This window comes from Chiloscyllium punctatum, chromosome 39 (assembly GCF_047496795.1).
Source record: "Chiloscyllium punctatum isolate Juve2018m chromosome 39, sChiPun1.3, whole genome shotgun sequence".
In the NCBI taxonomy this organism is placed as follows: domain Eukaryota; kingdom Metazoa; phylum Chordata; class Chondrichthyes; order Orectolobiformes; family Hemiscylliidae; genus Chiloscyllium; species Chiloscyllium punctatum.
In genome coordinates, this window is record NC_092777.1 from 40,566,414 (window position 1) to 40,585,046 (window position 18,633).

At 39.6% G+C, this 18,633-nt stretch overlaps 1 protein-coding gene across 23 annotated transcripts in view; it reads left to right on the forward strand.

The window, feature by feature from the left end:
- The window catches only part of rbfox3a (RNA binding fox-1 homolog 3a), a 1,527,015-nt gene that overhangs the window by 1,463,015 nt on the left and 45,367 nt on the right, over positions 1-18,633 (forward strand). For all 23 annotated transcript variants that reach the window (XM_072558494.1, XM_072558496.1, XM_072558499.1 and 20 more), the window contains 2 exons: positions 11,997-12,129; positions 17,346-17,385. In XM_072558494.1, coding sequence (XP_072414595.1) covers positions 11,997-12,129; positions 17,346-17,385 — 173 coding nt within the window. The remainder of the gene's footprint in view (positions 1-11,996; positions 12,130-17,345; positions 17,386-18,633) is intronic.

Genomic DNA, 18,633 nt, shown 5'->3' on the forward strand with positions numbered 1-18,633 from the left:
CCGCTGGCTGTGGTGGGATTTGAACCTATATCCCCAGAATGTTAGTGTTGACCTTTGGCTCACTAGTCCAGTGACATAATAACTATACCATTGTCTCCTCCAACTGCCAAGAAGAAGACCAGAAGATTTAAGGCCACCTTGGGTCGGTGTAGCACTCTTGACTCTGAAAGTTAATTGATCAAAGCCCCACTCCCATGACGTAAGATCCTTCAGTGCAGAATGGCAATTCACTGCAATGCTGAGGCTGGACAGTCTTCCATTTGGCATGTCAGCAGCCTCTCAGGTGGAAACAAAAGATACCATTGGGCTATTTCAAAAGGAATTCTCCTGGGTCTTCATGCCAATATTTATCCTTCTACTAGTATTACTGTAAATCAAATTGTCTGCTGTTTATTTAATTGCTTGTTAGTGGTTTGTGATGTGTGCAAATAGGCTTCAGCATTTCCTTGCACTACAACTGTGACCAAATTTCAAAACAGGTGCAATTCATTGGCTTTCAGTCACTCTGGAATATCTTGGGGTCATGCAAAATCCCATTCAAATGCAAGATTTTAAAATGAAGTCAGACATGGGAGGAAAATGGCTACAAGTAATGGAGAAAATAGCTGGGAGGAGGGAGTGCAAGACAGAACTACCTGGGGACTCCTGGGATCATTACTTAGTGTAGTTAATGTATTAGGTCGAGCTGGTGCTTGCTTGTAAGAAGAATTTGGAATAGAACATCAAAGAAGCTGGCAAAGAGAATTTAAAATGCTCACATCAGCTGACTGAAGGAGTTATGCAAATTCTGCAAATCAAGGAAAGGTGAAAACAAAATCTGCTCAAACAAGTGAGTTAGTTCCTGTGGGATGTGTATGTGGAATTATTCATATAGGTAATGTTTCACTCTTTGTTCAGATTGCTTTTAATCTACGTGATTGTCTCACAGAAATAATTTTGACTTCTGCAGCTGGTTAGAGTTTCCAGAAACCACATGTTAAAATGGGTTGGAGGATAGCATGCAAGCTAGAATCGGTCTGTGATAAATATGTTGGCATGTAAATCTAAACACCATGCACAGGATGGGTATTTGATGGAGGGCTGGTGAGTGATCTATGTTGCCTCTTTAAGGGAAAACCCATCATATTTCATATCACTCAGGCACTTAACTGAACAGCAGTCACCGAGACCAGGGGGTCTTGAGGAGACGGGTGTCCTAGCAACTTGACTAGACAAAGTGCCAACTGGAGAAGTGGTGGCTCCTCCTGGTACAAAACTTACCTCAGGCCTAGGGTCATCCCTAAATCCTCGGCAACAGGTGACTGATGGCAGGAAGACGGTGCTGGGGAAGTTGTTGATGGGGGCAAGGTGGGGGTTTTAGTCTGAGTAGGCCACCACTTTGTCATGCCATTCCCTTAATCAGATGCTGTGCCTTTAACATCCTCCCCCACCATTGGAGTCTGCAAGCAACATCTCACCAGTTTGAACTCACCTGCCACTGGGTTAATATGAGTGGAGGTCAGGCAGCATCCGAGGAGCAGGAAAATCAACGTTTCGGGCAAATGCCCTTCATCGGGAATTTGCCCGAAACATCGATTTTCCTGCTTCTCAGATGCTGCCTGACCTGCTGTGCTTTTCCAGCACTACTCTAATCTAGACTCTGATTTCCAGCATCTGCAGTCCTCACTTTTGCCTAATATCAGTGGAGGCAGAATGGGCATTAGTTGCTCATTTATGAATTCACAGCAGGATAGAAAAGTCTTCAATTGGCCTGCCAGCCATAGAAAGGATGGAGGCAGGAAGCCGACGTGATCTCCAATTGTCACCATCCCACCTGATTAAGTGGATCCCATGAGTTACCGCACTTACCACTGAATTGACAATGAAGTCCTCCCAAACTTACCAATGGCAATAATTGACAAATGCTAAGAAATAATTGCTTTGTTATTTGATAGTGCAGAACTTGATTATTTCTGAAAAAGAAACATATTTTTGTCTCAAACTCATCAGGACATTTGCAAAAATACCAATGTAAAGTAGAACAACATTTTACACTTAAGGGAAGAGAGTTGTTGGCAGACTGGTTGGCAAGTGGACTCTTATTGGTAAAGGCATTGTCATGGAGAATATAATCAGTTGGATGATGACTGACAGTTAACTGCAAAAGCTTGGCCAATCAAAGTCAACCTACTTGGTTTATATTTAAACAAAACTTGACATTTAATTGTCAGCCATAACGATACTGGTGAATTCTCCATGGCAATGCATTTAACAATCAAAATCCACTTGCCAACCAATAAGCACCCCCTACTCATACAGTGTAAAATATTTGTACATGGGAAAAGTTGCCATAGGCTGACCAGAGTATAGGCCTACTCTTTCATAAAAGAGTGGGACGGCAAGACTGAAAGTTTCAACAAAATATTTTTATTCGTCGTCATTCAAATTATTATTGCTTAAAGTAATCGTAATATTAAATACAATACCATGCTTATCAGTGTTCAATCTCTCTTTATGTAATGTCAAATACAAAATGGATTTTTAATATTTCGCTGAGAAAATTGAGTAAATTAGTTATGTAAAGCAATTATATGCTCTGGTCAAATGTCCTTCCATTTAGGAGCACATTCACAAGCATAATATAATAGAAAGTAGAAGAATTCTTATTCTGCCTTTTAAATAATTACTTTCTTACAGAGACCCTTAGAAAATATTTAATTCTGCCTCAGAACACACAATCAGAAAGTCTCAGTGGGGTTAATGAACTCTTCACCTTTTAAAATGTAGCACCAGGAAATACATTATAGGTTAACTTTTAAAGAGGAGAGATTTAAATGGCACGGATGCATAAATCTTTAAACACAGGTAGACATGTTTATAAAACAGTAAGCTAAATAGAGACACAGGATACAAAAATAAAGTAATGGACAATCTATATGGTGGCTTCTCGGCCAACTGTAGCTGTCTCTCAGCCCAGTGTGTCTGTCTGTCTCTAGGCCAGCGTGTCTGTCTGTCTGTCTCTAGGCCAGCGTGTCTGTCTGTCTGTCTCTCAGCCCGGCATGTCTGTCTGTCTGTCTTTCAATCCGGTCGTCTGTCTGTCTGTCAGCCCGGTGTGTTCTGTCTGTCTCTCAGCCTGGTCTGTCTGTCTGTCTCTCAGCCCGGTGTGTTCTGTCTGTCTCTCAACCCGGTCTGTCTGTCTGTCTCTCAGCCCGGCGTGTCTGTCTGTCTGTCTAGCTCCCAGCCCGCTCTGTCTGTTTGTCTGTCAGCCCGGTCTGTCTGTCTGTCTATCTGTCTCCCAGCCCGGTCTGTCTTTTTGTCTGTCAGCCTGGCGTGTCTGTCTGTCTGTCTATCTCCCAGCCCAGTCTGTCTGTCTCTCAGCCCGGTGTGTTCTGTCTGTCTGTTTCTGATACCCGGTGTGTCTGTCTGTCTCTCAGTCTGGTATGTCTGTCTATCTCTCACCCTGGTCTGTCAGTCTGTCTGTCCCTCAGCCCGTCTGTCTCTCAGCCCAGCCCGTCTGTCTGTCTCTGTCTCTGTCTCTCAACCAGTCTGTCTCTCAGCCTGGTCTGTCTGTCTGTTTCTCAGCCAATCTCTCTGTCTCTCAGCCCAGTCTGTCTCTCAGTCCGGTCTGTCTGTCTGTCTCTCAGCTCGATCTGTCAGTCTGTCTCTCAGCCCAGTGTGTCTGTCTGTCTCCCAGCCCGGTCTGTCTGTCTGTCTCTCAACTCGGCGTGGCATTGCCTGGTGTGGCCTCAGCATGACCTCTGGCCTTGAGGTGATTCCAGAGTGGCCTCATGGCCTCGAGAATCTTGAGGTGAATGTTGTTGCGGTCTGGAGTCAAGGCCATGGTGGACTGGGTTCAAAAGTTTGCTATTCTGAACTTATTATTTTTTAATTTCTCCAGTTTATTCCTCAGATCTGTAATACTGGACTTTTTATTTATTAATTTTTCAAATTTTTTGGTCAGAATTTCTACTTAAGAATCTGTACATTTGAACGTAAAATGGTTCTGTATGGCGACACATAAACATTTCACTTTGCTCATTTATTTACATGTGACAATAAAGCTAATTCTAAATTCTATATGCCAATAGTAAGAATACCACAATAAAAATAGTAATTATGACCCATTTTCAGACTATGTACAGGAAGGTAAGTTTAAAAAATAAATTAATCTTGCTGACACTTGTTGTACTGGTCATTGCAGTCCACCAGAACCAGCACTAACATGTTGTCAATAGGACATCAAAGAATATGAAGGGGGTCAGTGTGTCTTTATGGCAGCTACCAGGATGCCTAAAAATCATGCAGTGCTCAGTACAAATTTTAACATTTTTGTTTTGAATTTCTTGACCAGTTTCTAACTGACTGTTTCTGGTTTTGTGTGCCCTCCTTTAAGAAGGGTTTCAAGGCCAAGAAAAAGTACAAAAAAGACTTGTAAGGATGATCCCTGGGATGAGAGTCTAGAAAAGCCAGTGCCTTAATTTACAAAATGGGAAAAATTTAAAAGAATATCAGATGGAGCGGTTCAAATGTCTGAATCATTTTAATTAAGTACGTTGGGATTTCCACTAATCATTGAGTGAGTGAAGTTGCACAAATATAGGGCAGTATTGTCATTGCAGAAACAAGTAACAAGGTAGAGGGGATAGGCCACATAGGATTTTGTGTTGGGGATCCCTGCTCCTAATTAGATGCATTGAGATAGCGGCTCTTTATAGTTCCCACTTCCTCAAATCCCTTCCTCAAATCTTTCCCTAACTAACATCTCCTTTAAAATCTGCTTCTTCAGTTAGGAACTTGTGTTACCTCCTAGTGCCAATTTTTGGTGCCCATTTTCCTTCAGTAGAGAAAATGTTAGTTGTTTTTCTAAAGTCTTACAACTCACTGGAAAGGGAGAAGCTGTGCCATTAGCAAAGAAGTAAACCAGAAATGAAAACTGTGCTGACTATAATGCTGGGGACCATGGTGTTCTGCTTCAAAGCTATACCGAAGGAGAGAACCTGAATTTTGGGACTAAACTCCAAAAATCCATCCTTCTGTGTTTCTCAAGCCACCATCTATCAAAAGCACAGGTGGCAAATTAATGTAGGGAGGTTGTTAATCAAAACTTTGCATTTATTTATCCACTTAAATCAGAAAAGGAGTGTTAATATCAGGGACAAGTCAAAATTAAGTGTGCTACTCACTTTATGCATGTTTCTTGTAGCATACCACCATGAAACATTGGGAATCCCACATCAGTTTGGAGGCACATTACCCCACATACTTTTCATGAGGGTGGTCGCCGACTAAAGGGCGTGAGTCATGGTATCCCTTTGTTGTTAACAAAATGTTTATCAGCGGAATCAGCAATCATTAATGCAAAGCAGTATTCTTCCTAAGTTCCATCTACACAGTATTTTAGTACTTCCAACAATGTAGATAATTTGGAATTCCGCTTATTGAAGGCATTATCCATGCTTCTTGCATGTGTATTATCATGTTCTTGCAGTTCGAATGCAAGCTTCTTCCTTCATGAAGGTCATGAGATTTCACAAAGCTGGTTTCTTTTTTCGAAAAGCTGTTCCTTTTCTCAAGGATACAATGTCCTTGGTTTATTTTCAGAGGGGTAATAAACTGCTCTTAGTGCCAATTAGACAGGTTTCGTACAGAGATTAAAGGGTATTGAGAGGCCTTTTTGTTTAGATGTAAACAGATGAGATTTCAGGCCAAATTGGTCATGTTTTGGTCAGTAACCTGGATAATGAAAGGGCAGTGGTCAGCTCTCCTCTCTCTCTCTCTTTCTGCCCTTCTAACTTCAACTTGTAAGCATCTGTTCTATTTTCTAATCATGTTTTAAGGGGGTTATTGGGACTGTTGTGTGTATTTGGAACAGCATAATTAATTCTAGTTTGGATAGACTGAGTTCTGTAGGGGTTCTTTATTCTGTTCTTTGTGTTTCATTGTATAATTTTGTGAATAAATTTTTGTCTGTTTTAGAACCTGGTAGTCGACCTGGCTAACTTAATCTGGGTCATTTTCACTGTACACTTACCAAAACAAATTGCAAAGTTATGGTCTGGGCTGCCTGATTAAGAATGTTTTAAGTGGTCTGGCCTAGTCCATAAGAATGTGCATGGCTTCTATCTTGCACACTAGGGAACAACAATACCTACTGAAAGATCTGCATCCTATCCAACTGAAGGCACCTTCTTTGAATGGAAGTACCACAATTTTCTATCTGGGAATATTACTGGCAGCACTTGTTATGATCAGTTATCTGCTAGTGTTTAGTTTGATACGTATGTATTTTATTTAAAAATGGCATGCCAAGCTGCATAAATGACTCAATGAATATTCTGAAGGTATTATTTTCAGCACTGCTGCACAGTAACCTGAGACTACTGCTGAACATCAGACAATCATACTATGTGAATGGAACACTTTAAACATTTTAATGCCAATGGAAACTGATAGGTGAAATCTTAGATTGTAAGACCATAAGAATTAGGAGTAGGAGAATTAAGAGGTGGTCCATTAAGCCTGCTCTACCCATTCAATAAGATTATGGCTGATCAGATCATGGTCTCAGTTTCCTGTCTGACCCCATGACCTTTGACTCCCATGTTAATCAAAAATCTGTCCAATTCAACCTCAAATATCTCAAAGCATCAGTGCCCACTGCTTTCTGTGGAAGGGAATTTCAAAGACTATTCTAGGAAAAAAAATCCTCCTTATCGCCATCTTATTTCTAATCGGTGTTACCTAGTTCTAGATTCCCCCATGAGAAGAAACTTTCTGTCCTGTCAAACCCCCTTAGAACATTACAGTTACACCAGATTCACTTTTCATTCTTCCAAATTACAAGTAGTAAAAGGCCTTGCTGAATGTTTCTATATCAAATAACCACTTCTTCTATTTTATTCATTCATGGGATCTGGACTCAGGAAATTTGTTGAAGTTTACATACTGCTTGTTCCTAACGGCCCTGGAGAATGTGGAGGTGAGCTGTCTGTTGAGATGAAAGAACATTCACGGTGCTGCTAGGAGTGAAGTTCCAGGATTTTGGCCCATTAACGGTGAAGTAACAGTGTTCTGAATCAGGATGATGTGTGACCAGCTGGGGAACTGCTGGAGTGGTGTTTCCAAGCATCTGCTGCCATTGTCCTTCTCAGTTGTAGTGGTCAGAAGTATGGAGATGCTAGTGAAGGAGCCTGGGCACTTCCACCACAGGAATCAACCTTGTTTTCTGAGTACTTTTTCACTGGTGATCATGATTATTTTTAGTTCCTCTCTGCCTTCAGCAAATTGTTTTTCTCCTATTCTTTGGATGATTTTGTGTCTGCTATAATTTTATTTATGTTATGTGTGGACGGGTGTGCATGTATACTTATTCAACAATATCTGCTGTTTCCTTTTTATGACCATTATTAATTCCACAATCTAAACCTCTAATGCACCAGTGCTCACTTTGCTACATCTCTGATCACTGTAAAGTTAAAAAAGTTATTATTGTCTATTTTTATGTTTCTTGCTAGTTTTCTCTCTTGATGTAATAATGAATATAATTATAATTACCACTTCCACATTAATGTGCATGACCAAAGTGGCAGCAAAACTACAGGATCAGCCTCCTAATTTAGTAGAGCTGGTTCCAGTGTGATTCTGGAAAACACCTGCACATTGTAAGATTCCCTTCACTAGAAAGTTCTCTTAGAATCTCTTCTGGAGAAAAACGAAGGACATACTTTAAATTCACTTCAACACTAAACATTCAGTGTCGTAAACAAGCTGATATTCTGCCGAGTCTTCCCTAATATTGGAATGTTATCAGATTAAATCTTCTGGTCCTGCAGGTAGTGGGACACAGACTGGAAGGCAACTTAACTCAGCATGGTGGTGGCATTCCAGAGCCCTGCCACCTTCCCAACTCTGCCAGGATGATTTGTGGTTGAACATATTGTCCTGCAATTGAGGCCCTTAAATGGCCAATTAATGACTGGATAAGGACTCCCAAAAGGTTGATTCCTACCTTGGATGCAATTATCTCAGCTGCAGCTGGGAGAAATAAGAGGCGGCCTACCTCACTGGTAAACTAGTGTGGGACTGTCTGTCAATTCAGGAATGGTGGATGGGGGATGGGCTCCCTTAATCTACAATAAATTATACACAATCGCCGATATGGACATGGGGGGGGGGGTGGGGGGTGTCCTGCTGAGATCCAGCCCCTCCTGCCTTTGTATCCTTACCACTTTCTTCCCTGTGATCTCTAACACGAAAAACACTTACCCTCATTAAGCAATACCTTCCTGGTTTGTCTTGTCATTCCTGGTTTATCTTTCAGTAACGACTGTGGCGTCCTTCATGGCAGTGGCCATTATATGAAATGTTGGTCTCTGTTGGCTGGCATCTCTCACAAAGCCAAGCTTTCATCCCTGGAGAACCGATTTCAGAGGAAAGCCACTTGATGCCCTCAAAACTGCCCTACTGGAAATAAGATACATTGGACTTTGCTCTGAAGTGTCAGCCAGGGTCAGGGAGCTCACCGCTTACTGCCTAAGCAGATGGGACACCCAGTGAAAACAAATAATTCCACCCATTAATTCCAACAATCTAAAATATCAAAATGGAAACTGGAGTTCTAAACACGGCAGTAGCAAATCCGCACAGCTCCAAGATGCTCAAAGACGTCCATAGGGACCCACCCCAGACTATTTATACCATTTACAGCATTTGTGGTGCTGAAACATTGCCCTCTGATCGCAAGCAAGTTCTGAAGTCTGTCGATTTATTTTTCTGGGGCGCTATTACGAATCTTGATGATTATCACTGTAGTGTGTAGGCGATAATTTTCTAAAGTCACTATTTCAAGCAAAATTGGAAAAGCAGTCTGAAAGAATAGACTTATAACTCTCCAAGATTCAAAACCCCACTGAAATGTCCTCTCTATGGTTCCAAGCTATTTTCTATTCTGAAATCATACTTTGGAATTTTCTAGGTATGGTCATTGTGAGGAAAAGTATTGTTACAGATTGTCCCAGATGGTGTTTAACTAAGCGTTTGAAAAAAGGCCTCATATTATATTCAGTGTTATTGCGTGTTTGAGATCATTCTCATTGTACATAATTCATTGAATACTTTGGATAGAGCTTAGATCTGGAAAACCATGATGAGATATGGGAGTAACTTAACTCTGGACCACATCCCCCACCCATACCTCTCTCCCTGTGAGCCCCTCCCAGTGAATCCCTTCCCAGTGAATCCCCCACATTATTTACCTGAGACATGTGTGACCCCCAAACCTGGGATTCCAAAATCCTTCGGGCACCAGGGGTGCTGCTGAGCACAAAAGCTGGCGACCTCTGATTGGCCAGAAGCTCTCAGAAGACAAGACACTCCCCGCCCACAGGTTGTTGATTCCAGGAGAAGACCTAATAGTGGTGTCACCACTGCCTGATTGGCATGTGGTCCAGTAGAACTTTCCAAAAAGAGGCACCACGGAACCCCATACTCCCAATGTCACAATAAGATTCTATTCCAAGCACCTGTATCAAATATTCCTGAGTTAGCTGAAACATGGTAAGATACAGAACAAAACTTCCCAATGCTCTACTGTAACAAATTAGCCCAGCCTTCCTTTCCTTTCCCTAGGAAGAAAGACCCACACGAAGCTATACCATGGTCTCTTGACTGAGATTGTTAATAAAGCTTTGGTCCCATAGCTAGTAAAATCTTGATTGTTATCAGCCAAACTTTGCACCTTTATGGGTAACAAACACAGACTTTAATTGCCTCAGCCTGAAATGAATTTGAATCGAGGTCTGAGACGTAAGAGGCCAGTGTATGACACGTTACACCACAGAGTTTTCTCCTGTTTTTCATCTGGCAATTTTTATTTCCACTGAAGTGAAATAATGAACTATCATTGCATTGGAAATAACTATGATAATTGTAGAACAAGTTTTATTTTAAATGACAGAACAAGTAGCAGGATGTTGCATTGGTGACCTCCAGTGCGTTGAGGTCTTCCATGCATATGAACGAAGATCAGCCTCATCTTCTATTCATTAATCACTGCTGAGTTCAGAATTAAACACGTCCGCGAATGCAGCCCACACTGTTGAACCATTTGTATTTTTTTCCTTGAGTGAATTATAACTTATCAGTGAAAGCACACATACTCCTGTCAGATGTCTCATATTTTTTGTTATGTTCTGTAAAGATAAACTGAAGTGCTTTCAGTGACTGAGGCTGAGTTGAATGCTTTCATTAACATACAGAGTTGGGATTTTGTTTCCTTCATTACACTAGTCAGTTATTATTGGTGCGTAATGACTGTTGTTTCTGCAGCGTACATTACAGCACCCAGGCCTTTTCTAGTTCTTCACTCCTGGCAATTTAACCTATGAAAGACAGGCTGCAGTTCTTGTTATTCTTTTATTTCTTATTCACTGATTATGGGTCTGAAGATGGGTAAATAGCATTTCTTACCACAATGGTGTCAAACAAAAATCTGAATGATTAGTTAATGTTAGTGTGTCCATATGACACAAGCTTTGGTCAGACTTCACTTTACTTAAAAGCACTGAAGTGCATAACTCATTTATATTTGAAAATTTTCCAATTCACAACAGAAATTCCAGTCGTGTTCCTAAAAGTTGAGTTTGCAAGTCCTGTAGGTGGCCATGTTAGTTCTCCATCTACTCTCTGCTGCAATTGTAGATGGGTGTTAAAACTAGGAACCAGAAAGCTGCATTGAACTTGTCCAAATTGTATTCTTTCTCTGCTCCTTCCTATATTTTGCCTAAATGGATCCAAACTTATTTATTTTTAAATCTTCCTGTTAAAGGCTTTGTTACTAAGATTTCTGAAAAAGGTCAAAAAATTAGGTTAAGCTGCTCCATTTCAGTTAATATAAGTATGAAGTTGCTAACCTTGGCAATAAAGTACCTTCAAAAAGACATTTGCAGCAAGACATTTACTGTTTCAGTATTGGTGGAGGTGGCAAACATTAGTTGAACAGCACTAACGTCAGCAGGGATTAATCACCTTAGTCATCCTGCATTTACTGGCACCTGAAGCAATTGAGCAATATACCGCTTGAGGCACATTAGATGGATGAACAGCAGAATTCTTAGTATTTGAATGTTGCGCAGAAATTCAGATTTTTTTCCCCATCGTTGTGTAGTTTGTATTCATCTGTTTTATATAATTTTTACCACGTGAATTATGGTTCCCCAGCCTCAACTCCATGGACATGACTTCACCTTAAGTTAAGTGCAGAGGTCTGAAACTTATATTGCTTATTCCTGAGCACTTCACCCCCATGTTTCTTCTATTACTGTGACCATTTCTATTTCCTTAAAATTCTGATTCCAGTCTTTATCTCCAGGTAAACTTCTCCAGTACTCACCCAGAGACCTTCATAGTGTGCAGCTTAGAACTCATCTAAAACACTGTGGGACATGTTAACACCATCACTCTACGGCTGATATGTTCATTGTCCATGTCTTCACCAGCTCTGCTGGCTCATCGTGCTCTGGTGAATTGATCTGAGGAACCTTGTCTTCACAGCTTCAAATCTTTCACTATCTCAGCAATCTTTTCCAACTCTTAACCAAGCTAGTCCTTTCTTTTTCCTGACTGACCATTCCTGGCTGCTTTTGTAGCCCCTCGCCATCCTTTACTGCAGCTCGGCTGTGTGTCCCTCCCTCCTCCTCAACACACTAAGGGTTCATCTTTCCATTATTTATTCATTCAGCCACCTTTCCTTTGTCTTTGCCTGACTGTTGGTGGCTACTAGTTTTCTACTTGCCTGTAAAGGGCTATATCGTGTCAGTTGACATTTGAGCAGCACCAGAGAGTTGCAACTTCTAAGAAACATTTTGTAAGGAATGTTTTACATCTTTGTGAGCAATATGCTGCATAATGAGATCAATCAAATGAGTGCTCATATGAAACACTTAATCAATTTAGCTTCTAATTGAGCTGTAATGAATGCAAGGCAATCTAGTAAACCTGATTTTCCTCTCTGTCTCTAGTGACTGGTTTTCCATACCCTGGAGCTGGAGCAGCTGTGGCCTACAGAGGAGCTCATTTACGGGGGCGAGGTCGCGCTGTTTACAACACCTTCCGCGCTGCACCCCCACCACCACCGATCCCTACGTATGGAGCGTGAGTATCAGTACAAAACTGGCAGTGTTCTAGATTTGGCAGATTTCATTTTATGGCCCATTATCATGTGCCCTGTGCAAAATCCTTTCTAAGAATTTAATTTTCTTCAACGTATATTAAATAATAGACTTGCAGTGATAGATGTTTTGAGTTTGTTCTGTTGGCATTAAGATTAGAGTCTCGTTTTCACTTCAATCCTGGCTGTTTGGTGTAGCATTAGAACATAGTGTTGCCAATCAGGACAAGTGATGTGTTATATATCTGTGTTTGAGCTTTCATGATCTGAGGATGGTGTTATTTTCCTTTGTGCTATTTCACCAGTGAGTAATTTACAATAGATTACAGACAAATTCTGTAATTTGAATCAACTCAAGAATATCAACTCTGAAGCTGTTCTGTTCTTGTCTGTATAAGCTATTTTACTTTGAAGTGCCAAAATATAATGGAAAATTTGACATATCTATGAGGAAAGGTTTCCACAGTACTCTATATGTGGTAAAATTGTAAGGCTATGTATCAAACAAAGGCTTACAATTTTGCCACACTTAAAACAAAGAAATCTCAACTCTGGTCACTAACCTAGGCCTTACTGTTAAATTCCCCATAATTTAGTGGTTATAATTACTCACTTTCCCTGTTGCTGTGGCCTTTGAGAACTGTGCAATCTTTGAGGGTAGACTCCCTAATTTAAAAAAAATGTACAAGCAATAAATGTTGCTCCTAATTAAACAAAAAGACTGATGGGAGAAAATACTTCAAATGATGCTGTAACAAAGTCGAAGTGAGCCACTACAACTTGGTTAATGTGAGATGTAGAGGGCAAATTTGCTTTTGAAAGATTATTTGTTTTATGCAGCGGAGATGTATAATTGGATCGCTTTTTAATTAAAGTTTTAATAGGAAAATTATTTGTCCTCGATTTATATTTGAAGTTCCTATTTTTCACCACAAATGTGGTTAATTATTTGCTTCCACTAAGTAACAGCCCCCCCCCCCCCGCCCCCCGCTCCTACATCTGACTTGAATTGTACTAAAATAGAAATGGTCCATTTTCAACCTTACCCTGCAGCATTTTGCAGTTTGTCTCAAGCAGGGATTATAGATATTAGCTTAATTTTTTTTGTCCTCTGTTTGTTTATTTTACCAGAAATGCGAGTGCAAGTTATGAACCCATTCTCTCACTTTGCTTAATTTCTGCGTTTATTGTCACCATTACAAAAATAAAGGAATATAAGCGCTCGTGTCTTTTCCTCAAAGGTTCTATTAGATATCTGGATGCATGATTACAAATTTGTACTTCAGAATTAACTTAATTGCTTTATAACTCAGTTAATGGAGAGATTCAACTTGTAATAAATGAAATACTTATAATAGATATGACCTAACCTTCCAGCTTTAAATTAAACTATTCCCAGTTATCCTCACCCAGTCATTTCAGTGTGACTAGAATCAGTAAAATGGTAATCTAGTAGCTTGAATATTACCGTTAGAGCATCAGCTCTATCAAACCTTGCTATTGAGGAGCAAGAAATTTGCTTTCACTCGGCGGGCTTATAGTTGTTGCACAGACTGAGTAATTTGACGGGTTAAACTGAGAGGGCTTGTGCAGATATGAGGTGAAATATATGGAAGTCCGGAGGACTAGGAAGGCTATTGAAAAACAACAGAGAGATACAAATAAGAATAGAAACTATAAAAACAGAATCTGAAAATCTTGCAAGAAATGTCAATACTAAATAAAAGTTTTGCAAATATATTAAATGGAAATTGGCAAAGACAGGAGTAAGTGAGAATGAAATGGACAGCATCATTTTTGGTGGAATAAACAGGCAATATAGCAATGATACGGGGAATTTAAAAATGTCAAGGAATGAAATTTAATTAATTTAATTTACATATACACAAATTGATCAGATGTATGAGTTTTCAATTTCCATCTAGCTTATTGGTGGCGACATTAGTCACAATTTTCCAGTCTGTCTCAGTTCAGAGATTGCTCTCCTCATTTGGAAAATTGTTCATTAAACTTCATGATTTAAGGAAAGGGCAGCCAAGTAGTGCCAGCTTAGCATCAACAAAAGGAAAGTTACTGGTATCTGTCATTAGCTACAGAGTGACTGAAGAACTGAACACGTATAAGCTGATCAAAGAGAACCAACTTAGTTTTGTGAAATTTAGATCATGTCTGGCTAATCCAGTTCAATGCTTTGGTTAAGTCCTGCATAGTGGATCAGAGAGATTTTGAGTCTTTGATTATTTGAAATTACATCAATAATTTGGTAGCTTTCCACACAATAAATAATTAGTAAAACTGAAAGTCTACAATACTATGAAATGGTTTGGTAATTTGACAGGATTTAGATGAAGGGAACATGCACTGATGGATATAAATGGTGTCCCCAGGAATCTTGACTTGGCCTCAGCTTTGCTTTGTACTTGTTCGCAGAAGCATAGAAACCAGGAGCAGGAGTAGGCCATCAGCTTCTCAAGCAGGCTTCTGCACTTCAATTAGATTATGACTGATCTGTATTTTAGCTCCATCAATCTCCCTTACTTCTATAAGCATTAAAACTCTTGTTTAAGAAGCGTAATCAATTTGAGTTCTGACAAATTTTAGGTGACATAGATCAACAGCTTCTTGGGAAAGCCAGTTCCCAATTTCCACTATTCTTTATAGGAACAAAAGAGTTAGGAGGAAGGATAGGCCATTTAGTTCTTGGAGCTGGTTTAAGAAGATTCTTTAAGATCATGGCTGATCTGTTGTGGTCTCAACTCCACTTTCCTGTCTTTACCCAATAACATTTGACTCCCTTGTCTGTCAAAAATCTATCTAATTTGAGATTGAATATGTTCATTGACCTAATCATCATACATAGTCTTCTTTCTCCCTTTGTGTGAAGAAATGCTCCGAACCCCATGTAGCCTAATTATTTTTAAGACTATCCTCTAACACTTTGGATGCTATCACCAGAGGAAATCATTCCTTTCTATCAACCTGTCAACTGATGTTCCTCTTCTTCCCTCCCCTGACTCTTCTAGATACTTTTAATTAACCTTTTCATGCACGCTATGACACATGTCAGGGGCAGGTGGAGTGAGCTCTTGTTGCACAGTGTTAGTGTTCCCCAACCTCTGATCCAGGAGTCCTGGGTTCAAGTCCCAACTGTTCCAGAGATGTGTCATAGCACATCTGAACAGGTTGGCTTAGAACATCTGGTGTAGGTGGGACTTGAAACAGAATGTACTGGGCTAGAGGTAGGGACACTACCACTGTGCTACTAGATTCTCTCAAATGACAGCACCTCCATCAGTGCAGCACCCGCACATTACTACACCAGAAGCATCATAAACTCTGGGATGGAAGTTGAACCTCAATCCTTTGAAAACAGGAAGCACCTGTATTGCCACCTGGATGTATGGATGAAGGAATAGAAAGGCGCCTGCCAAGTTTAAGTATGACACTCAATTTGGTGGCTCCTCCTGTATCCAGTTCTGGATGTCATCCCTTTGGGATGATACACTGGCCTTGGAGATGGCATACCACAGATTCACTCGAGTCAAATACTCGCAAGTGGTGAATTAGGTATACAATTGGCATATAGTTACTTTGCTTTCTCTTATATTAAAGCATGACCTAATTGAGCTTCAGAAAATAATAATTAGAATTGTTTGGCTATACCTGGAGGAACTACTTTAGTTGCTGGAGGAATCGAGAACAAGGGAATGTGATTCTCAAGTGAGAGCTCATCAATTTCGGGGTTAAACCAAAAAAAACCTTGTTATTTTAAACAAAGATTAGTGGAAATCTGAAACGCCAAAGGAGTGAAGATAAGTAAATACTGCAAGAGACAGATCAGTTCTAATTGAACGTGAAACAGACTGGAGGGACTGAATGGCCTACTCCTATATTCCTGTAGCAATTGGTGTAAAGTTTCACATTATAAATGGCAGGTTGGGTTCTATTGACCAATTGCTGAAAAATGTCTCTCGTGATTAAATTACTTTTCCAGCACAGAAGTTTTATTTGTAATGATTATTCCTGAGTGTTTTTCTTTCCTGAGAAGTTACGTTATGTAATTATCTTTAAAAAAATTACACATCCACATATGGACAAATTCACATTGGGTTTGATCATCTTTATGGCATATCATCTTCTGAAATATAAACAAGGCAAACAATTTCCAAAATTCTGCTGTCACTAGGGGGTAAAAAGAACTGCAAATGTGCTTCAACTCCATCAAACATCTTAAGATCAGCTGATATTTATTATTGATGCTTCATATATAATCTAAGAAAATCTGTAAAAGAAAAAGTAACAACTGAGTCTGATCCCAAATAATATATTCCTTGCACAATTTCCAAGGAGATTAACTTTCAGTCAACAATTTGTTGTTATTAGTAAATGAGCACTTTGTGTATAATTCCTGTCATGCACAGAAAGCTACATTTTGACCTTGTTCTTGGCATACATCTCATCTCTTCTACATTAGTCTGCAACACCATACTACAAAAAGCAAGTCCTTAGTCTATAGAAGTACAAATTTACCAGCAGGGATCCTTATCCAGCCAGGAGGTTGGGACAGTGTGAATGCCATCAATCCTACAATTCAAGTTGGCAGGGTTTTATTTTGCTGTAACAGGCGAAGCTTCATGCCACTATAAATTTCTCTATTGAACAGCATACAATTGTGAATTAGTGGTACATAGTGGTGATTTATTGAGGTTTTTCTTGGATGGAACTGGGGAGCTGAGGAGGAAAAGCCATGATTAAAAAGTACCTTCAGGCATTAAGGATTTAAGCTGTGGCTTTTGTATGAAAATCTCAGAAATCTTCCCATTGTTCACTGTAATCATAAGAGCACAAATTCCTGCACAGCCTGGAGAATGGTATTCTCTAGTCAAGAGCTGCCAAACTGAGATCTTTGTGTGGTTGGTTATCACGTCCACAACAGGTTGAAAACCTAATATAAAAATCTCAGCTACTTGATCATGTCAAACTCTTACATGCCTTCTGGGGACTGTATGTATTAAGGAGTGCTCAATTTGACAAAGAAATGTATGTATTGTTGTCTTGGTTTGAATGTAGCTTGGACGCTGCAACTGATGGGTTTGCTCATTAGTGGAGTACTGTCCTCTGATCATACCCAGGTTTAATAGCAGATGTTTTACGATCAAATATGTGAAAGATAATTCATGATGCTTCCTGTTTTTTGCAGAGTTGTTTACCAGGATGGGTTTTATGGGGCAGAAATTTACGTGAGTATTGATTTTAAAATCAAATAGTTTACAACTGGTGAGTTGAAAGCACACATGCCTAACTTTTGTCTGCATTGGGAAGGTGTACAATTATTACAGAAACACTATCTACTTCACCTGCAGAAATTGATTGAACTTATTGAAATTCCTTTGGATATGTACATTGGTGCTAAACCATTCAAAACTTCATACATCAATACGTCTAAAAGAAATGCTCAATGCCCCCTTGAAGAGGCAGGTCTTTGATCATTATTAGAGCAGAACAGTAGTTCTTAATTAGAGACAGGTTTAGCAGTTCTGATTATTAAAATGATACAGTTGCTCTTATGTCAAATTGGTCTGGCATGAATCTAATTAAATTAGAGCACTTATAATCCAGCAGGAACAAATATAAAAACCAAATGATATCTACCAGTTACCAAGAGAAGGGTGAATCATTTTGAACAAATTTAGCTCATTACATAATTTTAAGAACATTTGGTACATTTGAAAATTAAAATCGAACTGCATAATTACGCAAACTGTTAAGTTAAAGGACAAGGGTTTAGAACAAACTACAAGTTGGAGCTTAAGTCAACACTTCTTTTGTAATCAGAAATTGCCGTTTTTAAATTTACTAATGAAAGAATTTCAGTGAAGTCACTGTTTAATATCAGCCTGTTCCAAAAGGGGCACAGATCAGAGACCACAATGAACGAGTCTCATTATACGGCAAATCCACTTACGCATATAAATAGCATTACTCGGTAGCTTGGCAATACATTGAATCGTATAATACCACAAATTACTTCAACACTTTACCAAATAGAGTAGATAATATCTCTGTACCTTCCCTCAAGGTTGATACTGAATGAATGAGCCTCAAGTACAAGATCACAGTTGATTGTTACCAGCATAAAGAGTTTACTCAACCACTAAATTGAGTATAACTACAGTGCTTTTCCTCCAGAATACTTAGACTCTGTATCTTGCAGTAGTGAGATAATGATCCAATAGTCCTGCTGCTGTGGTTAGAGTGGGGAATAAATCTGATGATAGATTAAATTTCAAGCTACACACAAGAAGGGATATTAAATAGGCCTGAGCAGCTGGATCTCAGTTGTTGTGATTGTTATCTCACTGGTTTTCGGTTTGCCTTGAAGTTATCCATAATAGTCTACATTCTATGTTGGGGCTGTCAGCAATCCTGCTGTAAAAGAGTACTGGATCTCATGGTATTTTTGGATAAGGTTTTGCACTATATTTTCT